The following is a 20874-nucleotide window of genomic DNA, read 5'->3' on the forward strand; positions in this document are numbered from 1 at the left end:
TCCAGTTTACACAAAGTATAAAAACTTCAGTGAGGGTTTGAGCTGTCACTGAAGAAAACGTAATCGTAACAGTAACCAAAGAAATCAGTTTAGACTTGAGAAAAAGAATTGTTGATGCTCACAAACTAGGAGTTGTATATGTAAAGTTATCAAGTGTCAAGAACTGGAATTAGAAGCATAATCAAGGAATTCAAAGAGAGCCACACAGTATTGAACAAGTGTGACTCTGGAAAGAAAACTAGTGAGAAACGTGTCTAAAGACCCCAGAACAACTTCAAAAACATGTGAATGACTTAGCCAAGTTGGAAATTGTAGTCTTAAAGAAGACAATCACCAGAGCTGTGTGCAGGAATGGATTTCAAGACTACAGACCAAGAAAAACTCAACTTTTGCACATGAGACACCTTCAAGCCAGACTGAAGTTTGCTAAGAACCTGGAGAACAACTATCTATACTGGAAGCAAGTTCTTTGGTCAGATGAGAAGAAACTAGAGCTCTTTGGCCACAGAGATGCTGCTTATATTTTTAGAAAGACGGGAGAAGCATACAACACAAAGAAGGCCACCCCCACAGTGAAAAGCAGTTGTGGGAGTATTATGCTGTGGGAATGCTTCAGTGCATCTGGAAATGGAGGATATGCCAGTTTCAGATGCCACAAATCTGAGTCACTTAGTCTTCCTATACAACAACAACCCAAAACATACGTCGCTCCTGGTGAGGAACTACCTTCGAAAGACCAAAATGAGCATTACTGACTGGCCTGCACAAAGCCCTGACTTGAATCCTGTTGAAAATCTGTGGGGTAAACTGAAGACCATGACAGAAGATCACCAAATCTAGAGGAACTTGAGAGATTTACCAAAGAAGAATTGGCCGGGATCGCTGATATCCTCTAAAAAGGATCGAGAATTGACTATAAGCATCAGTGGTTTTCCATGATGTTTGCAGCAAACTACCTGCAAAGTAAAACGAAAAACTGGTTCTTCTTTTCTCTTTGTCAGTTGACAAATAAAGAGAATTCATGTTATTCTCTTTGAAAGCATCTTAACTCGATATGTGATGCTTTAGTACATTAGAGCACAAATATACAAAATATACAACAAGGAGATGGACTGATTATTACATTTATTTGTCATACTGCATTATCAGCATCTTAGCAGTTTGCTGATGCACAATCTTCAGCATTCACTGTTGGTTCAGTGTATTTCTCTAGCATTAAACCCTCTAAAATAGATTAGAGTCGCTATCTCAGGTTCCGGGCTCCATTAGGACTAATGGAAGCGTAACCCGCTGGAGAAAGAGCAGCAGCTTTTCTCTGCATTGATTCTGTCCATCCAGTGCAGACACTACCAGCCTATAGCTCATAATGCACCTGCCCCTCTTTCTCTTATTCTTGAATTAGTAATGATTCATGGGGCAGTGTGTGTAAAGAGGACATTTACAAAACTGTAAATGGATTTGCTTATGTGCAAGCGAAAGTGGCATGGACTTCCAAGGCATGTCTAACCTTTTGTTTTGCCACGTTGAAAACAGGATAACCATTATTTCATTATTTAAACTGTTCTTAGTAAAGGTCATACTGGCTATTTTGTCTCTGATAAGATACCTTATGGGTCCTAACGTCTGTCTTTCAGGTTCCAGTGTTTCCCCTTTCACTGAGCTGCAACAGCATTTCATTTTAAAGTTGGTTTATGCTGCAGAGTGACCCAGATCAAGCTCAAGTTGGATAAACTGTCCGCTAAAGTGTTCATAAGCATGAAAATGTGTTGTAACAGATGTGAATAAGGACCTTGGCTCCAGGTGAGAAAAGAGAACTTCCCTGCATGGGTCACTGAGCACACCGTTAGTGTCGGTATCCAGTGTTGTCGCACGAAGAGTGCAATGTGTACAGCGCAGGGCTTAATGAGCGTAAACACAGAGGCCTCCCGTGCGCCTTTGATCCCGCACAAATGCACTCTTCGAGAGTTTTCGGTGGGTGAGCCTCAAGGTCAGGTTGCTTGTGGGAGGAAATATGATGCCAGAGGGTGGGGCTGCCCCGTGGATCATCGCTCAGTCTCTCATCTTTGAGTGCCTGTCATGTTTCTCATACGCACCCTCGTTCGGCTCAGCGTGGATTATCAGGGCTGCTGTTGCAGCTTTTGAATACCTCAACACAGCCTCTCAGCTGTGGGCAGAGGTATGAAAAACTCCTGGCTCTCTCTGGCTCCCTCAACCAAATGAGGGAGGGCCTATATTTGCCAAGCACGCCAGTATTAAAATCTAAAATGATAGCTGATGGAAGCTGTAAGGCAGAAGCAGGCTGAGTATCCCCGAGAACGACTTGTGAACTATTTAATGACATGTGAGAAAGATAGTCTTTGGAAATGTGAGCTGGCAGATGCAACACAATATCAAGCTACTTGTCAGGACTTCAAGTTGCCTTCTGTTGGGACGCTTCCACCATGGGAATGCAAGAAATGAAAACCATCTCACTGCACTGATTCGGTGTCGCCACAGCACCGTCGGGGCAGGGACATGCCAATTTCCTTTTTCATCACAAATGACTGATGAGAAACTAGGCTGCGCTTTTCATTTTTTCCCCTTCAGTCACTTGCAGAAGGAGCCTGGTGACAAGGGGTCATCTTCTTAAGCATTTCTCTCCTCATTGTTTGCTGAGGATGGCGTAGCTCTCGTGTAGAAACTGTGAATTTTTTTTGAGCCAACGTAGCTTGCTGTTTTTGTGTTTTTGCATTGGAGACAAAAGGTAAGTCAACACAATAAATCTTTTCTTTGTGAGTGTCCCTTATTAACAGTTAACACCTAGAAGTGTTAGATAGTGCTAATTAAGTAATTTCTGAATAATAATGATCTTTAGCAGACAAACTCAGATTGCAATAACTATTTTTGTCTTTAAAATTATTTTTTTCTGGAAATCCCTGTATAGCTATGTGTCAGATGCCACATAATAAGGTTATAACCACAGATACAAATCAGACTAATGTAATAACTCACACAGACAATAACTCAAAGACATCTCAGAGAGTTTAAGTCTTCAGTTTGCTGGCCCAGATAGTTTGTCCCTGCGGACACCGTGGCCTTGTTTCAACAAATTACATTAGAAGCTCTTGGGGACATAATAAGACTGAGAATACTCTGATTATGAAAATTATATATATTTTTAAACAGGGATCTTTTAGAGTTACAAGTACAGGTCATGTACGCATTGCTATAATCCGTTTAATACTGTATTTGTTACTCTAATATATAATCTAAATATAAATGTGCTGTTACAGTATTAATAGCATCAACAAGTATGAACACAAATATGCTCTACGTGCTGTTCTACATTGCCAGGTGTCTTTTCTGGTATGTATATTGAGAGTAAAGAAATAGCCAGAGTACTTGGTCAATAAAGCTGATTCTGATTATATTTTTTGTTTTTACTTATCTTTTGCACTTGTTTATGCATATTTTTTGTAATAGGCGTTTAAAACTTTTTGTAATTTCTTGTATTAAAAATATAATCTTGAAAACGGATCCTAGATTTGTCAGCACTGTTGCTAATTCTCAAAAGCAACCTACTTAGAGCCCAGTAAGCTGGGGTGAGAGCTGTATGTGTGTGAGCATGTTTGCTTTTCTCTGTGCACTGCAAGTTAATTGTGAGGTCTTTCAAGGCCACGTAAGGAAACAAGGAATCAATAAAGGGTCTTTGTTTGGATAGTTTTTATTGATCATGACACGATTACTTGCTTGTGTTTTTTAAGTCATGTATCATGCAAACGCAGCACGCTGTAACTGTGACATCTGTGGCATGCAATGACCTTTTTTTGTTAAATCTCCATCTTCAGCAGGCCATTATGCAATGGCAGAAGTTAAAGCCACCGGAGCCAGATGATCCTATTTGTTGCTGTGAATGCGATCTCTACCAGTACGGATGTTGCTGTGACTGCGAGGATCTGGATGAAGCCTTTAACAGGTATGAAGGTGTGAAGAAATGGGTGAATAAACTAATAATCAAGTAGTGTGTGCTGTATGTGTAGTACTGTTGTTAGAAAGCTACACAAGTAGCCGTTGTTTGTGGGCACTAAGAAAGGTTGGACACAAACCAGATACAAAGGAATCAGAAAATAGTGTGAGATTTTATGCTATTAGTTTATTGGCTTTCTAAAGAAAGCGAGAGGAGGTGATACCATTCTCATGTCTGTCAATGAAACATGAAACGAATGCCAACAGCTGGATAACAAGCTTAGCTTTAAGACTGGAAATAGTCCACGCACCCACACTGGTTTACTGGCAATGTCTCGCGGCCGAGAAACAGATGAAGTTTCTTTCTTTCTTTTTCTTCTTCTTTGTTTTGCACAGATAAATAAGATCGAGATGAGCCTTAGCTGTGTTGGTAGGGAGTCTACTGACTTCTAATAAAATGAATCAAACTTTCAAAGAGAAAACCAAAGATGCAAATTTACCATATATTTATTGTGATACCTGAATTATTATATTATCATATTAAGTCTTGTAGCAGGATGCTGTTATTTTTTTATTTAGATTTTTGAATTATGTAAATTCTTAATAATTTGCCACAAACAATTAACTTTACTTCCTAAAATGTGCCAAAATTCACAATGAGAGAGAAAAGGAGGGCACATATAATTCTTTCTTTCTTTTTTTATTCCTTTTTTATTTGGCAGGCCCCTCTTATCGGTTAGAGCGGCTCTAAAAGTTTTCTCTGAGATTACCTGAGAATGCAAAAGTCATATCTTATCTTTCCTATTATTCTAGAGTCAAAGCAAACTATCGTGTATGTCTCAAACCTGAAAAAGCCAACTATGAAATCATTTTACCTTGCATGCAGCTCAAGAACTTGAAAATAAATTCCATCAGTGAAAAGGGAAATGATTAGACACATGAATAAACATTTGTCTAATTATAACTCTATGACCACTGTTCTCTGTAGGTGGCTGAAAGTACCATCTAAAAGTACATTTCAGTCTCCTGTATTTGGTGCCATGGCTGAAAATCTGGAAATTTCCCTGATCCCAGCCCTGCTGATGCTGCCTCTCCTGCTGAAGGTTGCAGCGTTGCACTACCTGCTGGGTATAACCGTCCTGACAGCTCTGCCTGGCCTGGTGCTGTGGTACTACTATGCAACGCACCGAAAGAAGAGACGCACCCTCTTCTTCCTCACCCTCGCATTGTACTCTCTGGCCTACATGTATTACCTCTTCATCACAGAGATTTTACCGCGTGGGGACGTCAGCCAGCTGCAGATGTGCACCGTGACCTCTGGGATGATCTTCACTATAGTCTCTCTTATTCACACCAAGAAAGGCCCAGGATTTGTGACTGCTGCCCTTCACAACTCTCACAGTCAGGAGGATAAAAAGGAGTCCACACAAGTAAATAATGGATCTCTCCAATCAGCAGCCTCTCCCTCAGGGACACCAGCAGAGCTGCAAACCCCAAAGGAGGGCCTCGGAGCAAAGTGGAGCAGGTGTCCTTTGTGCAAAATAATGCGACCACCGCGGGCTGGTCATTGTCGAACCTGTGGCTCATGTGTCCAGCGTTTGGACCACCATTGTATCTGGTGGGTCTGACTTCACGTCATGTTTATATATTTCCTTTGTAAGCAAAGCATTGTGTGTTTAATATTCAGTTCAGTTTGGGTTTATTCAGTTGCCTCAAGGTGTTTTATACTGTAAGGTAGAGATTCTCTCGAAAAACCCTCATAATCAAATGGTCCCTGCTGAGTAAGCACTATGCAATGGTGGGAAAGAAAAACTCCCATCTAAGAGAAGGAAACCCCTGGCAAATCGGGCCCGGGGGCACAGACATCTGTCATGACTGGCTGTGGGGGTATTGGAAAACAAGAGAAAAGGGAAAAAAGAGGGTACATGGAGCCCGGAAAAGCCACAGACTAAGGGAAAGATAAAGCAAAAATGACTTTTTCATCCCTGTCGGTACTGTCACTGCACTGTTTTTTGGAATAATGGAGGGAGGTAAGGAATTTATAGAATAACATGATAATAATTAATTACAATAGCCCAGCCAAGAAGTAATGAATGTATGAACTAGTTTTGTGGCATCATTCTGAGACTGTATGGTTCTAATTGTATATATTAATGTGCACATGAAAAAAAGTGTTACTATACATTTGTTTCATATGCGCATTGAAGGACACATCCTGGTCAAAAACAACTTCCAGGCTTCTCATAGTGTTGCTGAAGGCCCTGATAATGCCATCCAGAGTAAGTGTCTGGTTAACATCATGTTTCTAAGATTTATTAGGGCCGAGTGCATAGCCTCAGTTTTATCTGAATTTAGTTTTAGAAAATTACAGGACATCCACGTCTTTATGTCTTAAACTATTAGTTTCATTTTTAGGCTGTCTGGCAGCATAATTGGTGGTCATGGTGGCCATTCTGCTGAAATAAACAACGAAATTAAAATGAGCTGTTGAATTTGTGGGTCCACACCTCTTGTGTTGTAATTAGATTAGGGGAACAAACCTGAGCAGAAGCTTGGACCAGGGGGACGTCACATTCACAGCTGATCAGCAGATGAGAACTGAACTCTCTTTTACATTTCCCCACACTAGAAAAAAATAGTTTAATTTTACTGTTAGATCATAATTTAGTAAGCACATGATGGGCCTCATCAGGCCATAAACACATCACATGTCATCAAGTTTTCCATAATCAGTTCCTTTTGACAGATTTTGATAAACGTACTCCAAAACTCATGCAGATGGATTTAGATTTTCCTATTAATATTATTATTTTGGGGACATCTACAAATTAGATTTTTTTTTCTGCCACACTGAAAGTCCTCTTGCAGAGTGCTCTGCCAAGAGGAAAAACGAATGGGCACTCCAAAATGCTCACGCTCACTCACACACATCCACAGAAATCCAGACGGCAGGGAAGACCGGCAGGGAATCTAGAAGGCCTGTACACAGAGAAAAATAACATTAGGAGGAAACTCTAGGTGATCACAAGGAATACTTTCAAAGGCTAGGCTACACTGACGCTAGGTAATGTGACGATCCAGCGAGGAAGCAGCCTCTCTTGCCATCTTAAGTAGTCTGCCAGGATCAGTGTGAATGAGCCACAGGTGTGTGTTCAGGGCGGGTTCAGAGGCGGGGAATCAAGGTCCAGTTCCGCCCTGGTGGGAGAGGCGAAGACAAAAAACACACACACCACGACCTCTGCAGATCTTGAGAACCATGACACTTCTAAACTAAATAAAATCTGTAAATGTAGCAGTTCTGTCATTTTATATACAGCATGATAGTGAGATACACATGTAACCTGGTCTCTCTGGTGTTGTGTGTCCCTGTTGAGATGTTGTAGGATAAACAGCTGTGTAGGACAGGCAAACCATCGCAGTTTCCTGCTGACCCTCTCTGTGTTTGTGTTGACCTCTCTGTACGGGATCAGTTTGGTGCTTTGCAGCCTCTGTCCTCATCAGTATCTAATGACAGCGCTCTTCTACTGCCCAGGCGTCTACACTCAGTCTAGGTACAGCACTCTATATGTTTTTTTTTTCTGCTGCAGCCTTGAAATTGAATCACTTTAATCATTAAATAATTATTTCAATTCATCAATGACAATTTTAATTACTGTTTTTGGTGTGTTTTTCTTGAATTTGTCCTGCCAGTATGAGAAGAAAAGGTGGGTTATGTTGCAGTAATGATTTGTTCTCTTTACTTTTACAGCACAGCACTTTGCTTTACCTGTGCGTGGTACAGCAGCATTGTCGCAGGTGGACTGCTTTACCTCTTGGTGGCACAAGTTCTCAATATCAGCTTTAACGTGACAGAGCGAGAGGCTCAGCTGGCTCTGAGGAACAAAACGGGCCAGAGCCGCCTGTGGGGACTCGTTGTTGACACAGGAGAGTATTCTCGTGGCTTCTATCAGAACTGGGTTGAGTTCCTCACCATGACAGATGCTTCAGCTTCTCCTCGGTCCAGCCTTACTGACTTGGTCTAGTTGTACTTAATGCACTCGGTGACATCGTGGTAATACACTGTTCGTGCTGCATGCATGAAGAATTCGATTTCTTTTTTTTTTTCAATACATTCCAGGACTGCGGTACTAATAGGAACATGTTTTTAATGACTGTTTAAAGATGCATAGATGTGTTTGGGGTTTGGATTTTTAGCATCATTTTCTGTTGAAGCTTTTGACCTGGACACATGCAAGACAGTCTGTGGATTTTGTGCCTTTTATAAAATTTAATCGAAGACTGCAGACAGTATAGCCTGCCTTTTTATACACGTGCAGAAAGTAAGAAGGAAATATGTTGTCTTTATAAAAAAAAATAATCTCACTGCATGCAAGTCAAAAAAATCTAATAAACTTCAAAATGATACAAAAAAAACATTAAATGATTCTGGAGTTCAAATCAAAGAAGATAAACCAGAAACAAAACTGCCGGATTCAAGACTAGATAGCTGTCCTTTACTAATTTAATATCCAGTAGCAACGTGGTTTGGCCCTAAGATGGCATCAGAGGGAAAGCCAAAGAAAAGCAAATGGTCACTTTTGACCCGTTCTGCAGACATGCACTCAGTAAATACTGACACCACTGTACTGGTCAAGTTGGAAATTTAAAAAGAAACAAAGATATATTAAAACAATTAATAAGAAGGCAAGAAAAACGAGTTATAGAAGGATCTGCATCTGTGAGAAGAGGCCTAACTAATACAGAACAAAGAGGCTAGCTTAGCTCAGTGTAAGATGTTAAAATAATGTCTAAAATATGTTGCATGTGATGGTTAGAGCAAGAACAAAGTTCATCACCTTGGACACAATAAAATGTGCGTTTTGTGCCTTTCTTCTCTGCAGTGTGCTGCATTATTGTGTGTGTTTTTTAACGAATGTTTTTTGGTCATAACTGTCTCACGGTGCCTTCAACACTGATCTACAAATCTAAACACACATGCCAATCCTTTCTCTAATTATTCTGTTATAGATAATAATTTATGTAAACAGTTAAATCACTGTTCTCAGTCATATAGTGTGAATTGAAAATGAAACCCCATCTATTCTACTGTAATTTCTAGTCTCAATTTTCATTTCACACTGTTCACTAATTAGCATTATTTCTCATAATCCACATTTTGGGTGGAGCACATCAATAAATATTCTTATACCGATACATTTCTTCCATTTGAAGGCATATTTCATCCCTGTAACTTCAGTGCCAGCACTTTTAGCTTTTCCTCTGCTGCCACCCTCAGGCCACTCTGTGCTTAACATTAACAAAAACACCCAATAACATTAATATTAAGTCCGTTGCTCAGTCAGTTTGTGATGTGTATCGATGTCTTGATTCTAGGTTTAAGCAACCAGTCTCAGCAAGGGGTTAAAGTAAGTTTAAAAATACAGTTTCCTTAAAACAAATAGAAATCAAAGAGGGGGGGGGGGGGGGGGGGGGAATCTAATCACAAAGAAAAATATCTGTGTCCCTTCACAAAAGAGATGAGTTGGTGGGCTGGGGACAGTTGTGGTTGCTTCCTTAATGGCAGTCCTCCCACAGCTACCACTATGGGTTGAGTTGGTATCACACTTCATCCTCAGTCAGCACTGCCTTGAGATTTGGGCCACAGGAAACATGTCTGCACCCAGAAACACAGAGGAATGAAATGTGTTTGCTCCTTTCAGTCGGTTCACAGCATGTTTAAGACATTTGAGGGAAGTCATTATATCACTGGAAGACTTACCAATATTAAACCTATTCAGCCTTAAATGAGGGAACAAAAACACATAAAAGAAGATTGTGTTGGTGTGTCCATCACTAGTGCCAAGTGCACATAAAGAGATGAAAAAGGGGGATAAACAACATAATTTATGCATCATTTATAGCACTGTACAAAGTGTTAAAGTGAGGCGGAGCAGATGTCGATCAGTTGTCCATCAAAGTCTGGCATTTTAAAAATAGGATAATTTAAAATACAATTTTAAAAAATGTCAGCAAACAAACACAAACTAACGCTTACTCAAGACGACTAAATTAGGACAACTTCTTCATTGTGAGCATTTCCCAGGGAGAGAAAACAATGTGAGACACCTTCACTCAAAGTAGGCAACATCACCCACTGCCTACAATGCAGGCAACAGCAAATGGAGCTTTTGTATAGCACAGGAGTTACATTAACACCGCCTGCATCTTCCATGTGAAGTATGGGAAACTGCTGCAGCCTTCTCACAACCAAAGCATTCACAAAGTGATTTGTAATCCTTTGTAATCTTTGGGAATGATTTCATCCGGCAGCCAGCACGCTAACTTGCTGGGCTAGTGTTTCCCTAGCAGTCAGAGGTTACCAGGGGGTCACTGACTGGCATCTGGCCTAAATGCAACAGTAATTAGGTCACAAGAAGGTAACCCTTATGTTTTAACCAAATTACCAGAAGGCCACAATCTGTGGGTAGTGATCAAACAAGCAAGTTCACTCTGGACCCAGATAGATGGTGGATGGATGGTGTGACACTTTCATTCTTGTCACATAAAAGGTTGTTAGAAGAACCATTGATTACCTTTTGTAGTGAACAAGAACAGATCAAACTTTGAGATTCTTCATCACTCAACAGCAGTGGAAAAAAGATTCCACAAATGTATTTACTTATTATTGTTAGCTTATCCAGGGAATCATTTCAGGTTACTACACAGGGAAGCGTGATTAGGAATCCAGTTTGCGAGCCATGTGTTTTGTCTGTGCGCGTTACTGTCACATCTGCTGACAGCTACATTTGATTCTGTGGTCTCAGTCGCAGAAAGCGCTGGAGTTTAGCCTTGTTTACCACTGTGGATTCAGTGTACTTTGTTTCAAAACAGATTTTTTTTTGTCTCCACTCAAGCTGAAATTTAATTACTACTTTATTTGCTTTCCAATTCTCTGACATCCCAGCTGATTTGTTATTCAAATTTTTGATTTGTTTTTGTGTGTTTCTCCTGCCAGCTGTTTGCTATATACCTCTCATATGGTTCACTGAATTCTGCCTTTGCATGGTTGTGAAACCATGCATGCAGGTTCATGTGGTGAACCCATCCCCGAACCCGGGTTTTGTCTAGGTGTGTGTGTGTGTGCGCTGGCCTCGAGGGAAGAGGTAATCTCCCTCGGCTATATAAAGGAAGTCAGGCAGAACCTCAACAGCACACTTCCAGATCTTCATCCACACTCTCCCACATCATCATTTCTTCACTCATCATCAGCAGCCATGCATTTACTTCTCACTCTGCTGGGAGCTGTGCTCTCCTCTCTGATGGTTTCTTCTGAAGTCCAACCTCAGGCAGACTTCAATGTACAGGCGGTAAGACAAATGGCTACATTAGTATGTTTTATTTTACAATATTTATTTCTATGATCATTGTATTTATTTAATTCCCTATATCGTTTGTAAGTCCAGCAGCAATGCATGTTCAACTTGCTTATATGGTTTTGGCTTTTCACTTTTTGACTTTTGTGTTTCATGCTGTGATAAATCTTTTGTTCACTGCCTTCATAAACAAAAGCAATGTAGCTGTCTTCAAAAACAAAGAAAAAGAAGAAGGCGCACATGAAGTGTTTTTTTCCCCTCTGTCTTCCAAAGCTTACGCGAGTTATTAAAACACACTTTTTTGTAAAGGTGATCACAGAAAGTGTTTCAAAAACGCTTCAGTAAAGTTTTCAACTCCCGATGCTTTCCTCTTGTGTGCCCACAGATGGCAGGTAAGTGGTACCTGATTGGAATTGCCACTGATGCCCAGTGGTTTGTCAGTCACAGAGCCAGCATGAAGATGGGCACGGCCATGATTACCCCAACTGCTGACGGGGATCTGGAGATGTCATATTCCAGTCTTAGGTAAGTGTGAGGGCATGAGGACAATGGACATTTAAATAAATAGGAATATATATCTATATATCTGTATATAAATATATATGAAAGACAACATGTGAAAGAATTAATGTTTTAGTGATCTCTTTGCAGCCCTAATGGCTCGTGTTGGAGAATGAACAATCTGGCCAAAAAAACTGAGATACCGGGAAAGTTCACATACACAAGTCGGCGTGAGTGCACCCACACACAGAAGCACGATTTAACGATCTAGTACATTTGCCTTTTCTGCTTCCATAATTTCATGACCCCTTTTCTGCTGCATTCCCTTTGTCAGGCTGGGGGTATCTCAGTGACTTGCGCATGGTCGACGTGAAGTATGACGAGTATGCCCTGATTCATTCCATCAAAACAAAGGGGAAAGAAAGCTATGTTGTTAACAAACTATATGGTAATATGGCATTTATCTCTGATTCTACACTCTGCTCAATCCATTTTAACCTGTTCTGCTGGTCGGTAAAGCTATACCTGCTGCAGCAGATTTACATCATCTGTTTTCACAGGGCGTGGTGTGGACCTCAGCGCTGAGGTGCAAGAGAAGTTCATTCAGTTCTCCCTGCAAAGCAGCATCCAGCCTGAAAATATTGTCATCCTTCCCAAAAACGGTACTTTTACCTCTGAGATGTTTTATTTAAAATAACTGCAATCAAGAGTGATGTTATGCACTGATCACTTTTCCATTTTCTTTCCCTTTTCCTCTCTATAGAGCAGTGCCCAGCTGCCTAACCTTGTGTCCAGGTGATCATCTCACCGAGGAGCTTTCACTGTTCTGAAAATCTCACGTCGATGACCTGAGACAGTTTGCTTTTTACTTTACTATCTCTGCTCTTTCGTTATTAAGAGAGCTCATAATATCACAAAATTATATTCATCACTTTGCATTTATCCACCTGCTGTTATAACCACAGAATTAAAAAGTATGAAATGGCTAAAATCTTTTGATTTACTCAATTTTTAAACTAATACTTTGAATTACATCCATAACAGCACAGCTAAAACCTTCTTTTTATCAAGTCTTTGTATCTACACACTTTGCAAAGATTTAGATACAAAAAATAATAGAAGAACCTGTGAATTAAAAAAATATAAAATATACATAATCACAGAAGATGACCAAAACAATGCACCAGTGTTCTGAATTTGTATCTACAAACATGCAAGTTTCCCTTTCTACAGGCAAAAGTACGTAAGTAAGTCGAGAAAACAAGGAGTTCAGCCCTTAATTTTAAAACAGCAGCAGCAGATATACTGTTCATCTTTCATTTAGACGAGACAAAGCAACAGGGGTGACAGACTTTGACCATTTTGTCACAGCACACAGAGTTTATTTGAATCCAAACAAAACACCCACCAAGTCCGAAGTAGATCAGATGAACTGTCGACCAGACAGACAGACAAACATACAGATTGCTTGAGCCATTAGTGCGACAAAACTTCATATATTTGTTTTCCAGGATTAAAGATCTATTATAACTGGCAGGAGGCAGGCAGGAGAAATCATTAACAGCAAAACACGTTACTAGTACATCTCCTCAGCCTAGTGGTGTCATGGTCTCAAAGCTGTGCAGTAGATAAAAGAATCTGAGGGATGATACAAAGGTGACCAAAGTTACAAACAAATCCAGCTGTACTGGAAATGTTTTCAGAGGTCCAAACTCTTTGGCTTTCTGCAGAGCAAGAATGTAAGAAGTATCCAAGCTAACTTAACTTTAGACAACATGAGGAAAAATGCCTCTTCCCAAAGTTTCCTACAAGTATTTGGTTTATATTTAGAGAAGCAAAGGCTCTTCATCCTGACAGATGTTCCCTGGTGGATCTCTGTCCTGTGACAGTGGCACAGTATAGTGTATTATAATCAAAGCCACTTCCCTAACCAATTTTTAAAGCTATTTAGCAGATGGACAAAGTGGATGTAGACTCTGTCTGCTGTGTACAAAAGGTTATATGATTAACCACATAGCAGATACTGCACAACAATAGTAGCAGCAGTTCACACAAAGTAACACAGTGCTCAGTGTACTGTAATATTAAAACAGTTGACAGTCTCGACCTTAAGATTTCTATTTGCTGTAGACTAAGCCGGGACAATTAACTTGCCAAAGGACCACTGATTAAAGTTTACTCTTAATAACAGTAGCAGTTTATATGAATATATTGTTTATGGGTGTTTTGCCTACTGGTGCAGCAACAGTCCAGTGCTCCTTAGAAAAATGAACTACTCGTGCCTAAGCTAACAATTTCAGTCACACCGATGTCTTTTATTTACAGAGTTAGCTTAGCGACTTAGCTTAGCAAGACTTTATTTGAAAGTTCAGGATTTTTTGTTCACACTGGCAGCACATTCGGCCAGTGAGGTTGGTTCAACGCCCTTTTTGACCCATGAAACAGCAGAAAATGAAACATTCTCATTTCAACACCCATTTGTTAGCGTTAGCTATTCTGCTGTTTTTCATCATGTCACAGCTGAATAGGGTTGCCAACCGTCCCTTAAAAAACGGAATCGTCCCGTATTTAGAAACAAAAGTACACGTCCCGTATTGAGCTAATAAGGGACGCACTTTGTCCCGTAATACAGTGAGAATCAAAAGTAGTCTATAAATGTTTATGGAATTAACGCTTTGTTTGAAAACATAATTCCCAGCCCCTCTCCTGCTTTGTGACCAATGAGCTGACAGCACACTTATGACAATTCGAGTATGACAATTCAGATTACCGCTCATCTCATTGGTCGAGGAAAGGTCGCTTACGGAGAAAATACCGGAAGACAACAGATGACCACAACAAGAAGCATGGTCAACAGGGGAACAAACGCCGACACTGCAGTGCAAGTCTCGGACGACAGTACACCTAAAGCTGGGCAGACACTGTGCGATTTTTTTCAGTCACGTTATTCAGCTCCTGCTCAAACTGCACGATTGACTCGCAGGGGTTAGAAGTTGGTAGGTCACGATGCAGGGTTTCACACTATACGGCCCGATGCTCTGATGCGACCTGAGTGCTCACACTGTGCCTCCATAACATGAAGGTTATAACAGAAAATCTGTCGCTCGCTCTCTCTCTCTCTTTCACTCACACACACACCACCACCACCAACTTTGCTAAATTGCTAATGAAAAACATTGATCAGGCAGCTGTGATTGAGCAGCAGTGTAGATCCAACTATTTTCACGGTTGTTGTGGTCGTGATAATTTTGTGAGGCCACATCGAAAAGGCTCGGATGAGCTTTCCAAAGTTCTACAAGTTGTGCCTCCATCGCTGGTGTCCAGATCACACGCTGCACAGCCGTGCTGCTCCGTCTTTTTCACAGACGTTTACGTGTTTGCGCGTGAGCAGTGTGAGCGGCTGTGTCACCACAGCCGCTTCTCGTTACCCCACGTATACTAAACGATGCACGATGAAGGCCAAAATCGGGCCGATCACCAAATCGGTTACACGACTCAAAAATCGTCTCAAAATGGGCCAAAAATCGCACAGTGTAAGCCCAGCATTAGAGCAGCAATGTTTGTTCGCTCAGAGAAAGAAAAAAAGGCTGCAAAAGTACAGGGAGGAATGGGAAAAGGAAAACACCTGGCTGGGAAAATGCACGATAACACCTTTAAAGCGCACTGCACTGTGTGCCGGCGCACTTTTTCCATAGGCATGCTTCTATTGGTGGGCACATGAAGAACATGAGGGGCATGAAAGCTCGGGGAACCCTTTACCAATTTTTTGTCCGCCAGGCCAAGGCAGAAGCAGATATGGTATGTGTTGTGATATTTTGATACCACGGTAGCATTTACAGGATATTGCTTTGTAGTGAAAACTGTTACTCAATAAGGCCCATTTACTAGTTGTTTTTCTCTTTCTCTCTGACCCAAGAATTGATGTGTAAGACTCACAGGCTGGTACCCCAAGGTCGAAAATACCACAGAGACGAGACCACTTCCTTACTCCCATCCTCCCTTCTTTATCTCTTAGAAAAAGGCTCGTTAAAGGCCAGGTGGTTTGTTTCAGAATTCACTAATGAAAGAACTCTGTATTCTATGTCTAGGAGTGTATTTTGCTGGAATGATCATAAATTGTAGCTGAACTGATAAACTACACACAGGATACTTCTTTGCTCACAAGGCAGGAAGACGTTTCCTTATTTGGTCTGTACCGGTTTGAACTGAGAACTTGCTGACACACGAATCTTTTTTTCCTCTATATAAGCTGTTATGTACTAAATAAACCTTTGAGTCGATTGGGAAGGCAACCTAAAGCAGTCTCTGTTTTCTTGTTCTCCCAAGCTGCTCCCGAGCTCGTACTAACACGCTGAATGGCATACCTGAGTGTTACTTTAAATAATTAGGAATCTTAGAAGGAAAGGACAGAACTCTGCTTATCGCTCGTGCCTTGGAGGGAAAACCGGGATGGACATTTTTTCCTTCAGTATGTAAACATTGGTTTGTTTTTTTTAAACCCTCTGGTTAAGGATATGGGCATGTGCAGTGAATATCAGCGCTATGTGGCCAGAAGTGTGATAATATAATTTATTTTGTGTAATAAACAACTGCAAGGATAGATGATTACAACAAATAGATGACTAATACATAAAAGTAATACATATTTTAATAATGATGATGAGTTATGATGCGTAATCATGGGAACAAGTGGGTTTACAAACAGGAGCAGCTGATTAGCTTTAGAAAAGCTGAAATAATACCTCAACTGAAGCCATTTGTACTAAATGCATATGTGCACTGTTACAAGAATATTTTTCGTTCTATTGTTTTCTATTAATTTATATAATTTTAAGTTAAGCAGGACAGTTCTTTTAAAGAAAGATTTACTTATATTCTCAAAAGTTAAGCATGACAGGCTTCTGTTTAAGAAAGAGACCTGTTTTACTGTGTTAATGTTGTCATTTTGAGCTAAAAATAAATGGCTAAATGATCATTTGTTTCACATATGGTCATATCACAAAGAATATGCATCTGCTTAAATCAAATTCAAGTCAAATGGTTAAAAAATAATTTCACACACAAAAAAAAGAGCTACAAAATTCACCACACTGGGAAGGGTGAACTGGGTTGCCCGGCCCTGGCCACGAGGTGTCCCTTATTTATTTTTCAGGGAGTTGGCAACCCTACAGGTGAAATGAAATGATAGTACATTTACTTTGCTTCCTGTAGGAGTGATCATGTCATGTGAAACCGTGTATTACTTATGAGGAAAGCCAACTTTGGGATTCCTAATCAGTCAGCTTTGGAAAAAAAATGTTTGAACTGTGTGTGAACAAAGCTCTTCTTTTTACTCTGGGGATGGTACACACTGCACAGTAGTTTTTAGACAAATGAGGGTAAAATGAGACATTAAAGCCTTAAAAGACAAACCACATTTTCGAAGTTCAGGAAAAACTACTACGTTGTTAAAAGTAGAAACGTAGTTTATAAATGAATCATGTAACTATAACTTTACTACTTTGCAGCTCCTTAGTTTGTGATTTCTATGATATGAACTTAGATGTCCTGTTATTTGAGTTTTTTTGTTTAGTTTGTGTGTTTTTTACTGTTTTTCTTGGTAACTGTCTGACATTCACCTCTCACACAGTGGATACAATTCTGCCCCTGCAGTAATAAACTTTGTGGTTATGAAACTGACCAAGTGTTTGCATAAAATGTCACGTGTTCAAAGCCGTCACAGAACCTGGGGTTTGTATAAGTGCAGCTGTTGGTGGGGAGATAATCTCACTCTTCTATATAAAGAGTCACCGGACAGCAACTTCCAGATCTTCATTTGCGATCTCCTCCATCATCATTTCACCACTTATCAGCAGCTATGGCTTCACTTCACACCCTTCTGGGAGTGGTACTGTGCTCCCTCATGGTTTCTTCCTCTGAAATCCTACCTCAGGCAGACTTTGATTTACAGGCGGTAAGAATCATTGATAATCATTTTTATTTTACCACCCATCTATTTTCATAACCATGTCTCTATCTTAGGGCCATGGAAAGGGGGTACTGGAGGTTATCTAACAGGGATAAGCAGGGACCCCCCCCCCAAGACAGTTTAGCAGTCTACACGGGAGGCTAACCTTTGCACAATTTACTTTTATAATGACTTCACCGTTTATGTTATGTGGTTATGTTTCACGCTGGATTTATATTCTGTGTTACAATAAACAGCTCTTGTGCTTCTGTCTAATTCTCAATGCTTTCCATTTGTGTGTCCACAGATGGCAGGTAAGTGGTACCGGACTGGAATTTGCTCTAATGGCCAGTGGTTTGTCAGTCGCAAAGCCAATATGAAGACCGGCACGGCCATCATTACGCCAACTGAAGATGGAGGTCTTGAGTTGTCGTTCTTCAGTCTTATGTGAGTGCGAGAGGACAGACAGAGCAAATACCATTTGAATAGCATTAAAATATTTACACTGGAGATTAATGCGATGTCTTTGCGACAGTAATGATACATGTCAGAAAATGGAGAATTTAGCCAACAAGACCGAGGTGCCTGGAAAATTCACATACAAGAGTCGGCGTGAGTACGCCCACAAAGAGAGGAAACGAATAATTTTCCATCATCATCATCCAGTATTATTTTTTCACATATTCTCTTCTGCTTTTTTCCTTTTTGTCAGACTGGGGGTATGTGAGTGACATGCTTATGGTTGATGTGAAGTATGATGAGTACGCCCTGACCTATTCCTTCAACACCAGAGGGAATGAAACCTTTGTCATTAACAGACTATTTGGTAAAGTTGCATTTAGCTGTGTTCAGTAAACCGTTTAGCAAAGTTACACCCACTGCAGCAGATTTACATCACGTGGTTTCACAGGACGTAGTTTGGACCTCAGCGATGAGGTGGATGAGAAGTTCAGGCAGTTCTGCTTGCAGACCGGCATCCTTCCTGAATATACTGTCCTTCTTCCTAAAAGCGGTACTTTTACATTGGTGGTGAAGTTCTATATAAAAACAGCTTGGAATACAGTGATGTTGTGCACTGATCACCTTACACTTTCCATTTTTCCTTCCACAGAGGAGTGTCCACTTGCCTAACCTTCTGTCCCACCGATCGTCTCACCAGTACTGCATGAAGATCTTACACCATCTGTTATGGAAATGTGCCTGAGCACCATCTTGAGATGTTTTTAACAATAAAAATGCAAACATCGAGAATATTTTTCTTCATTATTCATCCTTTGTATGAAATAAACTGAAGAACACCCATAACAACACAACCAAAATGTATTTCCCCCCCCATTCACACACTTTATAGTATTCAAGCAATCAATCAATCAATTTATTTATAAGCACATTTAAAAACAACAGAGGTTGACCAAAGTGCTATAAAAGCAAAAAGTAAAACAAACACACCTAAAGAGAACAAAACAAAAACTCAGTCACAATTAAAAGCTAGGGAGTAGAAATGTGCTTTCAGACGGGATTTAAAGTGGTGGAGACGTCCTAATTTGAAGAGGCAGACTGCTCCAAGGGGTCAGGCAAACGCTTGGTCTCCTCTGTGCTTTAGTTTGCTTTTAGGAACAATCAGAAGCAATGTAACAGCTGACTGAAAAGTTCTATTTGCAGTGTTTTTAGTTAAAAGATCAGAGAGCTACGAGGGAGCTAATCCACTTACAAACAAGCAATAAAATCTTAAAATCAATTCTAGAACATACTGGAAACCAGTGTAAACGAGCAAAGACTGGGGAAATATGGTCACGTTTACGAGTGCCTGTCAAGAGTCGGGCTGCAGCATTCTGAACAAGCTGAAGACGAGAGAGCAGAGAGCATTCGATTGTTAAAAACAAACAGTGGTCACATTATAAGTTAAATGCATATTCAAGCTTTTATTTACATCCGTTTACAATTCACTGAGTTTTATTTTATGTGATTAAATGATCTTAGATCATCCACCTGTAGATGAAGGTCAGAATGACTCCTTGTTTTATCTGCCCATATTGTGGTTTTAGTCAACATACTAAAGGAAATATGCTACCGAGTGGTGAGGTCAGAGTACCTCATAGCACACCAGTTGCTTACACACACACACACACAGACACACACACACAGTGGGGCAAAAAAGTATTTAGTCAGCCACCGATTGTGCAAGTTCCCCCACTTAAGATGATGACAGAGGTCAGTAATTTGCACCAGAGGTACACTTCAACTGTGAGAGACAGAATGTGAAAAAAAAATCCATGAATCCACATGGTAGGATTTGTAAAGAATTTATTCGTAAATCAGGGTGGAAAATAAGTATTTGGTCAATAACAAAAATACAACTCAATACTTTGTAACATAACCTTTGTTGGCAATAACAGAGGTCAAACGTTTACTATAGGTCTTTACCAGGTTTGCACACACAGTAGCTGGTATTTTGGCCCATTCCTCCATGCAGATCTTCTCGAGAGCAGTGATGTTTTGGGGCTGTCGCCGAGCAACACGGACTTTCAACTCCCGCCACAGATTTTCTATGGGGTTGAGGTCTGGAGACTGGCTAGGCCACTCCAGGACTTTCAAATGCTTCTTACGGAGCCACTCCTTTGTTGCCCGGGCGGTGTGTTTTGGATCATTGTCATGTTGGAAGACCCAGCCTCGTTTCATCTTCAAAGTTCTCACTGATGGAAGGAGGTTTTGGCTCAAAATCTCACGATACATGGCCCCATTCATTCTGTCCTTAACACGGATCAGTCGTCCTGTCCCCTTGGCAGAGAAACAGCCCCATAGCATGATGTTTCCACCCCCATGCTTCACAGTAGGTATGGTGTTCTTGGGATGCAACTCAGTATTCTTCGTCCTCCAAACACGACGAGTTGAGTTTATATCAAAAAGTTCTACTTTGGTTTCATCTGACCACATGACATTCTCCCAATCCTCTGCTGTATCATCCATGTGCTCTCTGGCAAACTTCAGACGGGCCTGGACATGCACTGGCTTCAGCAGCGGAACACGTCTGGCACTGCGGGATTTGATTCCCTGCCGTTGTAGTGTGTTACTGATGGTGACCTTTGTTACTTTGGTCCCAGCTCTCTGCAGGTCATTCACCAGGTCCCC

General features: G+C 40.6%; 3 protein-coding genes across 6 annotated transcripts; all 3 read left to right on the plus strand.

The window, feature by feature from the left end:
* Positions 1-2523: 2523 nt before the first annotated feature.
* Positions 2524-8824, plus strand: LOC146700074 (palmitoyltransferase ZDHHC23-A-like). Of its 2 annotated transcripts, none has more exons than XM_085470114.1 (5): positions 2524-2743; positions 3828-3955; positions 4934-5563; positions 7329-7496; positions 7694-8824. In XM_085470114.1, the coding sequence occupies exons 2-5, from the start codon at positions 3837-3839 to the stop codon at positions 7965-7967; spliced, it is 1191 nt and encodes a 396-aa protein (XP_085326240.1). In that variant the 5' UTR covers positions 2524-2743; positions 3828-3836; the 3' UTR covers positions 7968-8824. The 2 variants fall into 2 exon arrangements, with proteins under 2 accessions (XP_085326240.1, XP_085326241.1); XM_085470115.1 differs by having other exon boundaries at positions 7416-7496.
* A 2075-nt stretch (positions 8825-10899) lies between these two features.
* On the plus strand, positions 10900-12809 carry LOC146700075 (lipocalin-like). 2 transcript variants are annotated; one of them, XM_085471377.1, is made up of 6 exons: positions 10911-11291; positions 11683-11822; positions 11949-12028; positions 12133-12246; positions 12359-12460; positions 12562-12809. In XM_085471377.1, the coding sequence occupies exons 1-6, from the start codon at positions 11001-11003 to the stop codon at positions 12579-12581; spliced, it is 747 nt and encodes a 248-aa protein (XP_085327503.1). In that variant the 5' UTR covers positions 10911-11000; the 3' UTR covers positions 12582-12809. The 2 variants fall into 2 exon arrangements, with proteins under 2 accessions (XP_085327502.1, XP_085327503.1); XM_085471376.1 differs by lacking the exon at positions 12562-12809 and having other exon boundaries at positions 10900-11291; positions 12359-12495.
* Positions 12810-16091: 3282 nt separating this feature from the next.
* Positions 16092-18964, plus strand: LOC146700076 (lipocalin-like). 2 transcript variants are annotated; one of them, XM_085470117.1, is made up of 6 exons: positions 16092-16266; positions 18053-18192; positions 18281-18357; positions 18458-18571; positions 18656-18757; positions 18857-18964. In XM_085470117.1, the coding sequence occupies exons 2-6, from the start codon at positions 18053-18055 to the stop codon at positions 18874-18876; spliced, it is 453 nt and encodes a 150-aa protein (XP_085326243.1). In that variant the 5' UTR covers positions 16092-16266; the 3' UTR covers positions 18877-18964. The 2 variants fall into 2 exon arrangements, with proteins under 2 accessions (XP_085326243.1, XP_085326242.1); XM_085470116.1 differs by lacking the exon at positions 16092-16266 and adding an exon at positions 17548-17751.
* Positions 18965-20874: the final 1910 nt, after the last annotated feature.

Source organism: Copadichromis virginalis, linkage group LG10 (assembly GCF_057382275.1).
Source record: "Copadichromis virginalis isolate Kocher_CV1m ecotype Utaka linkage group LG10, C_Virginalis_male_GT1.1, whole genome shotgun sequence".
Classification (NCBI taxonomy): Eukaryota; Metazoa; Chordata; class Actinopteri; order Cichliformes; family Cichlidae; genus Copadichromis; species Copadichromis virginalis.

Coding starts and splice junctions, on each gene's coding strand:
- LOC146700074 (XM_085470114.1), top strand. CDS start 3,837: ATGCAATGGCAGAAGTTAAAGCCACCGGAGCCAGATGATCCTATTTGT. Junction 3,956..4,933: donor CTGGATGAAGCCTTTAACAG/GTATGAAGGTGT, acceptor TGTTCTCTGTAG/GTGGCTGAAAGTACCATCTA. Junction 7,497..7,693: donor GGCGTCTACACTCAGTCTAG/GTACAGCACTCT, acceptor TTACTTTTACAG/CACAGCACTTTGCTTTACCT.
- LOC146700075 (XM_085471376.1), top strand. CDS start 11,001: ATGCATGCAGGTTCATGTGGTGAACCCATCCCCGAACCCGGGTTTTGT. Junction 11,292..11,682: donor CAGACTTCAATGTACAGGCG/GTAAGACAAATG, acceptor GTGTGCCCACAG/ATGGCAGGTAAGTGGTACCT. Junction 11,823..11,948: donor ATGTCATATTCCAGTCTTAG/GTAAGTGTGAGG, acceptor ATCTCTTTGCAG/CCCTAATGGCTCGTGTTGGA.
- LOC146700076 (XM_085470116.1), top strand. CDS start 17,656: ATGGCTTCACTTCACACCCTTCTGGGAGTGGTACTGTGCTCCCTCATG. Junction 18,358..18,457: donor ATTCACATACAAGAGTCGGC/GTGAGTACGCCC, acceptor CCTTTTTGTCAG/ACTGGGGGTATGTGAGTGAC. Junction 18,572..18,655: donor TGTCATTAACAGACTATTTG/GTAAAGTTGCAT, acceptor GTGGTTTCACAG/GACGTAGTTTGGACCTCAGC.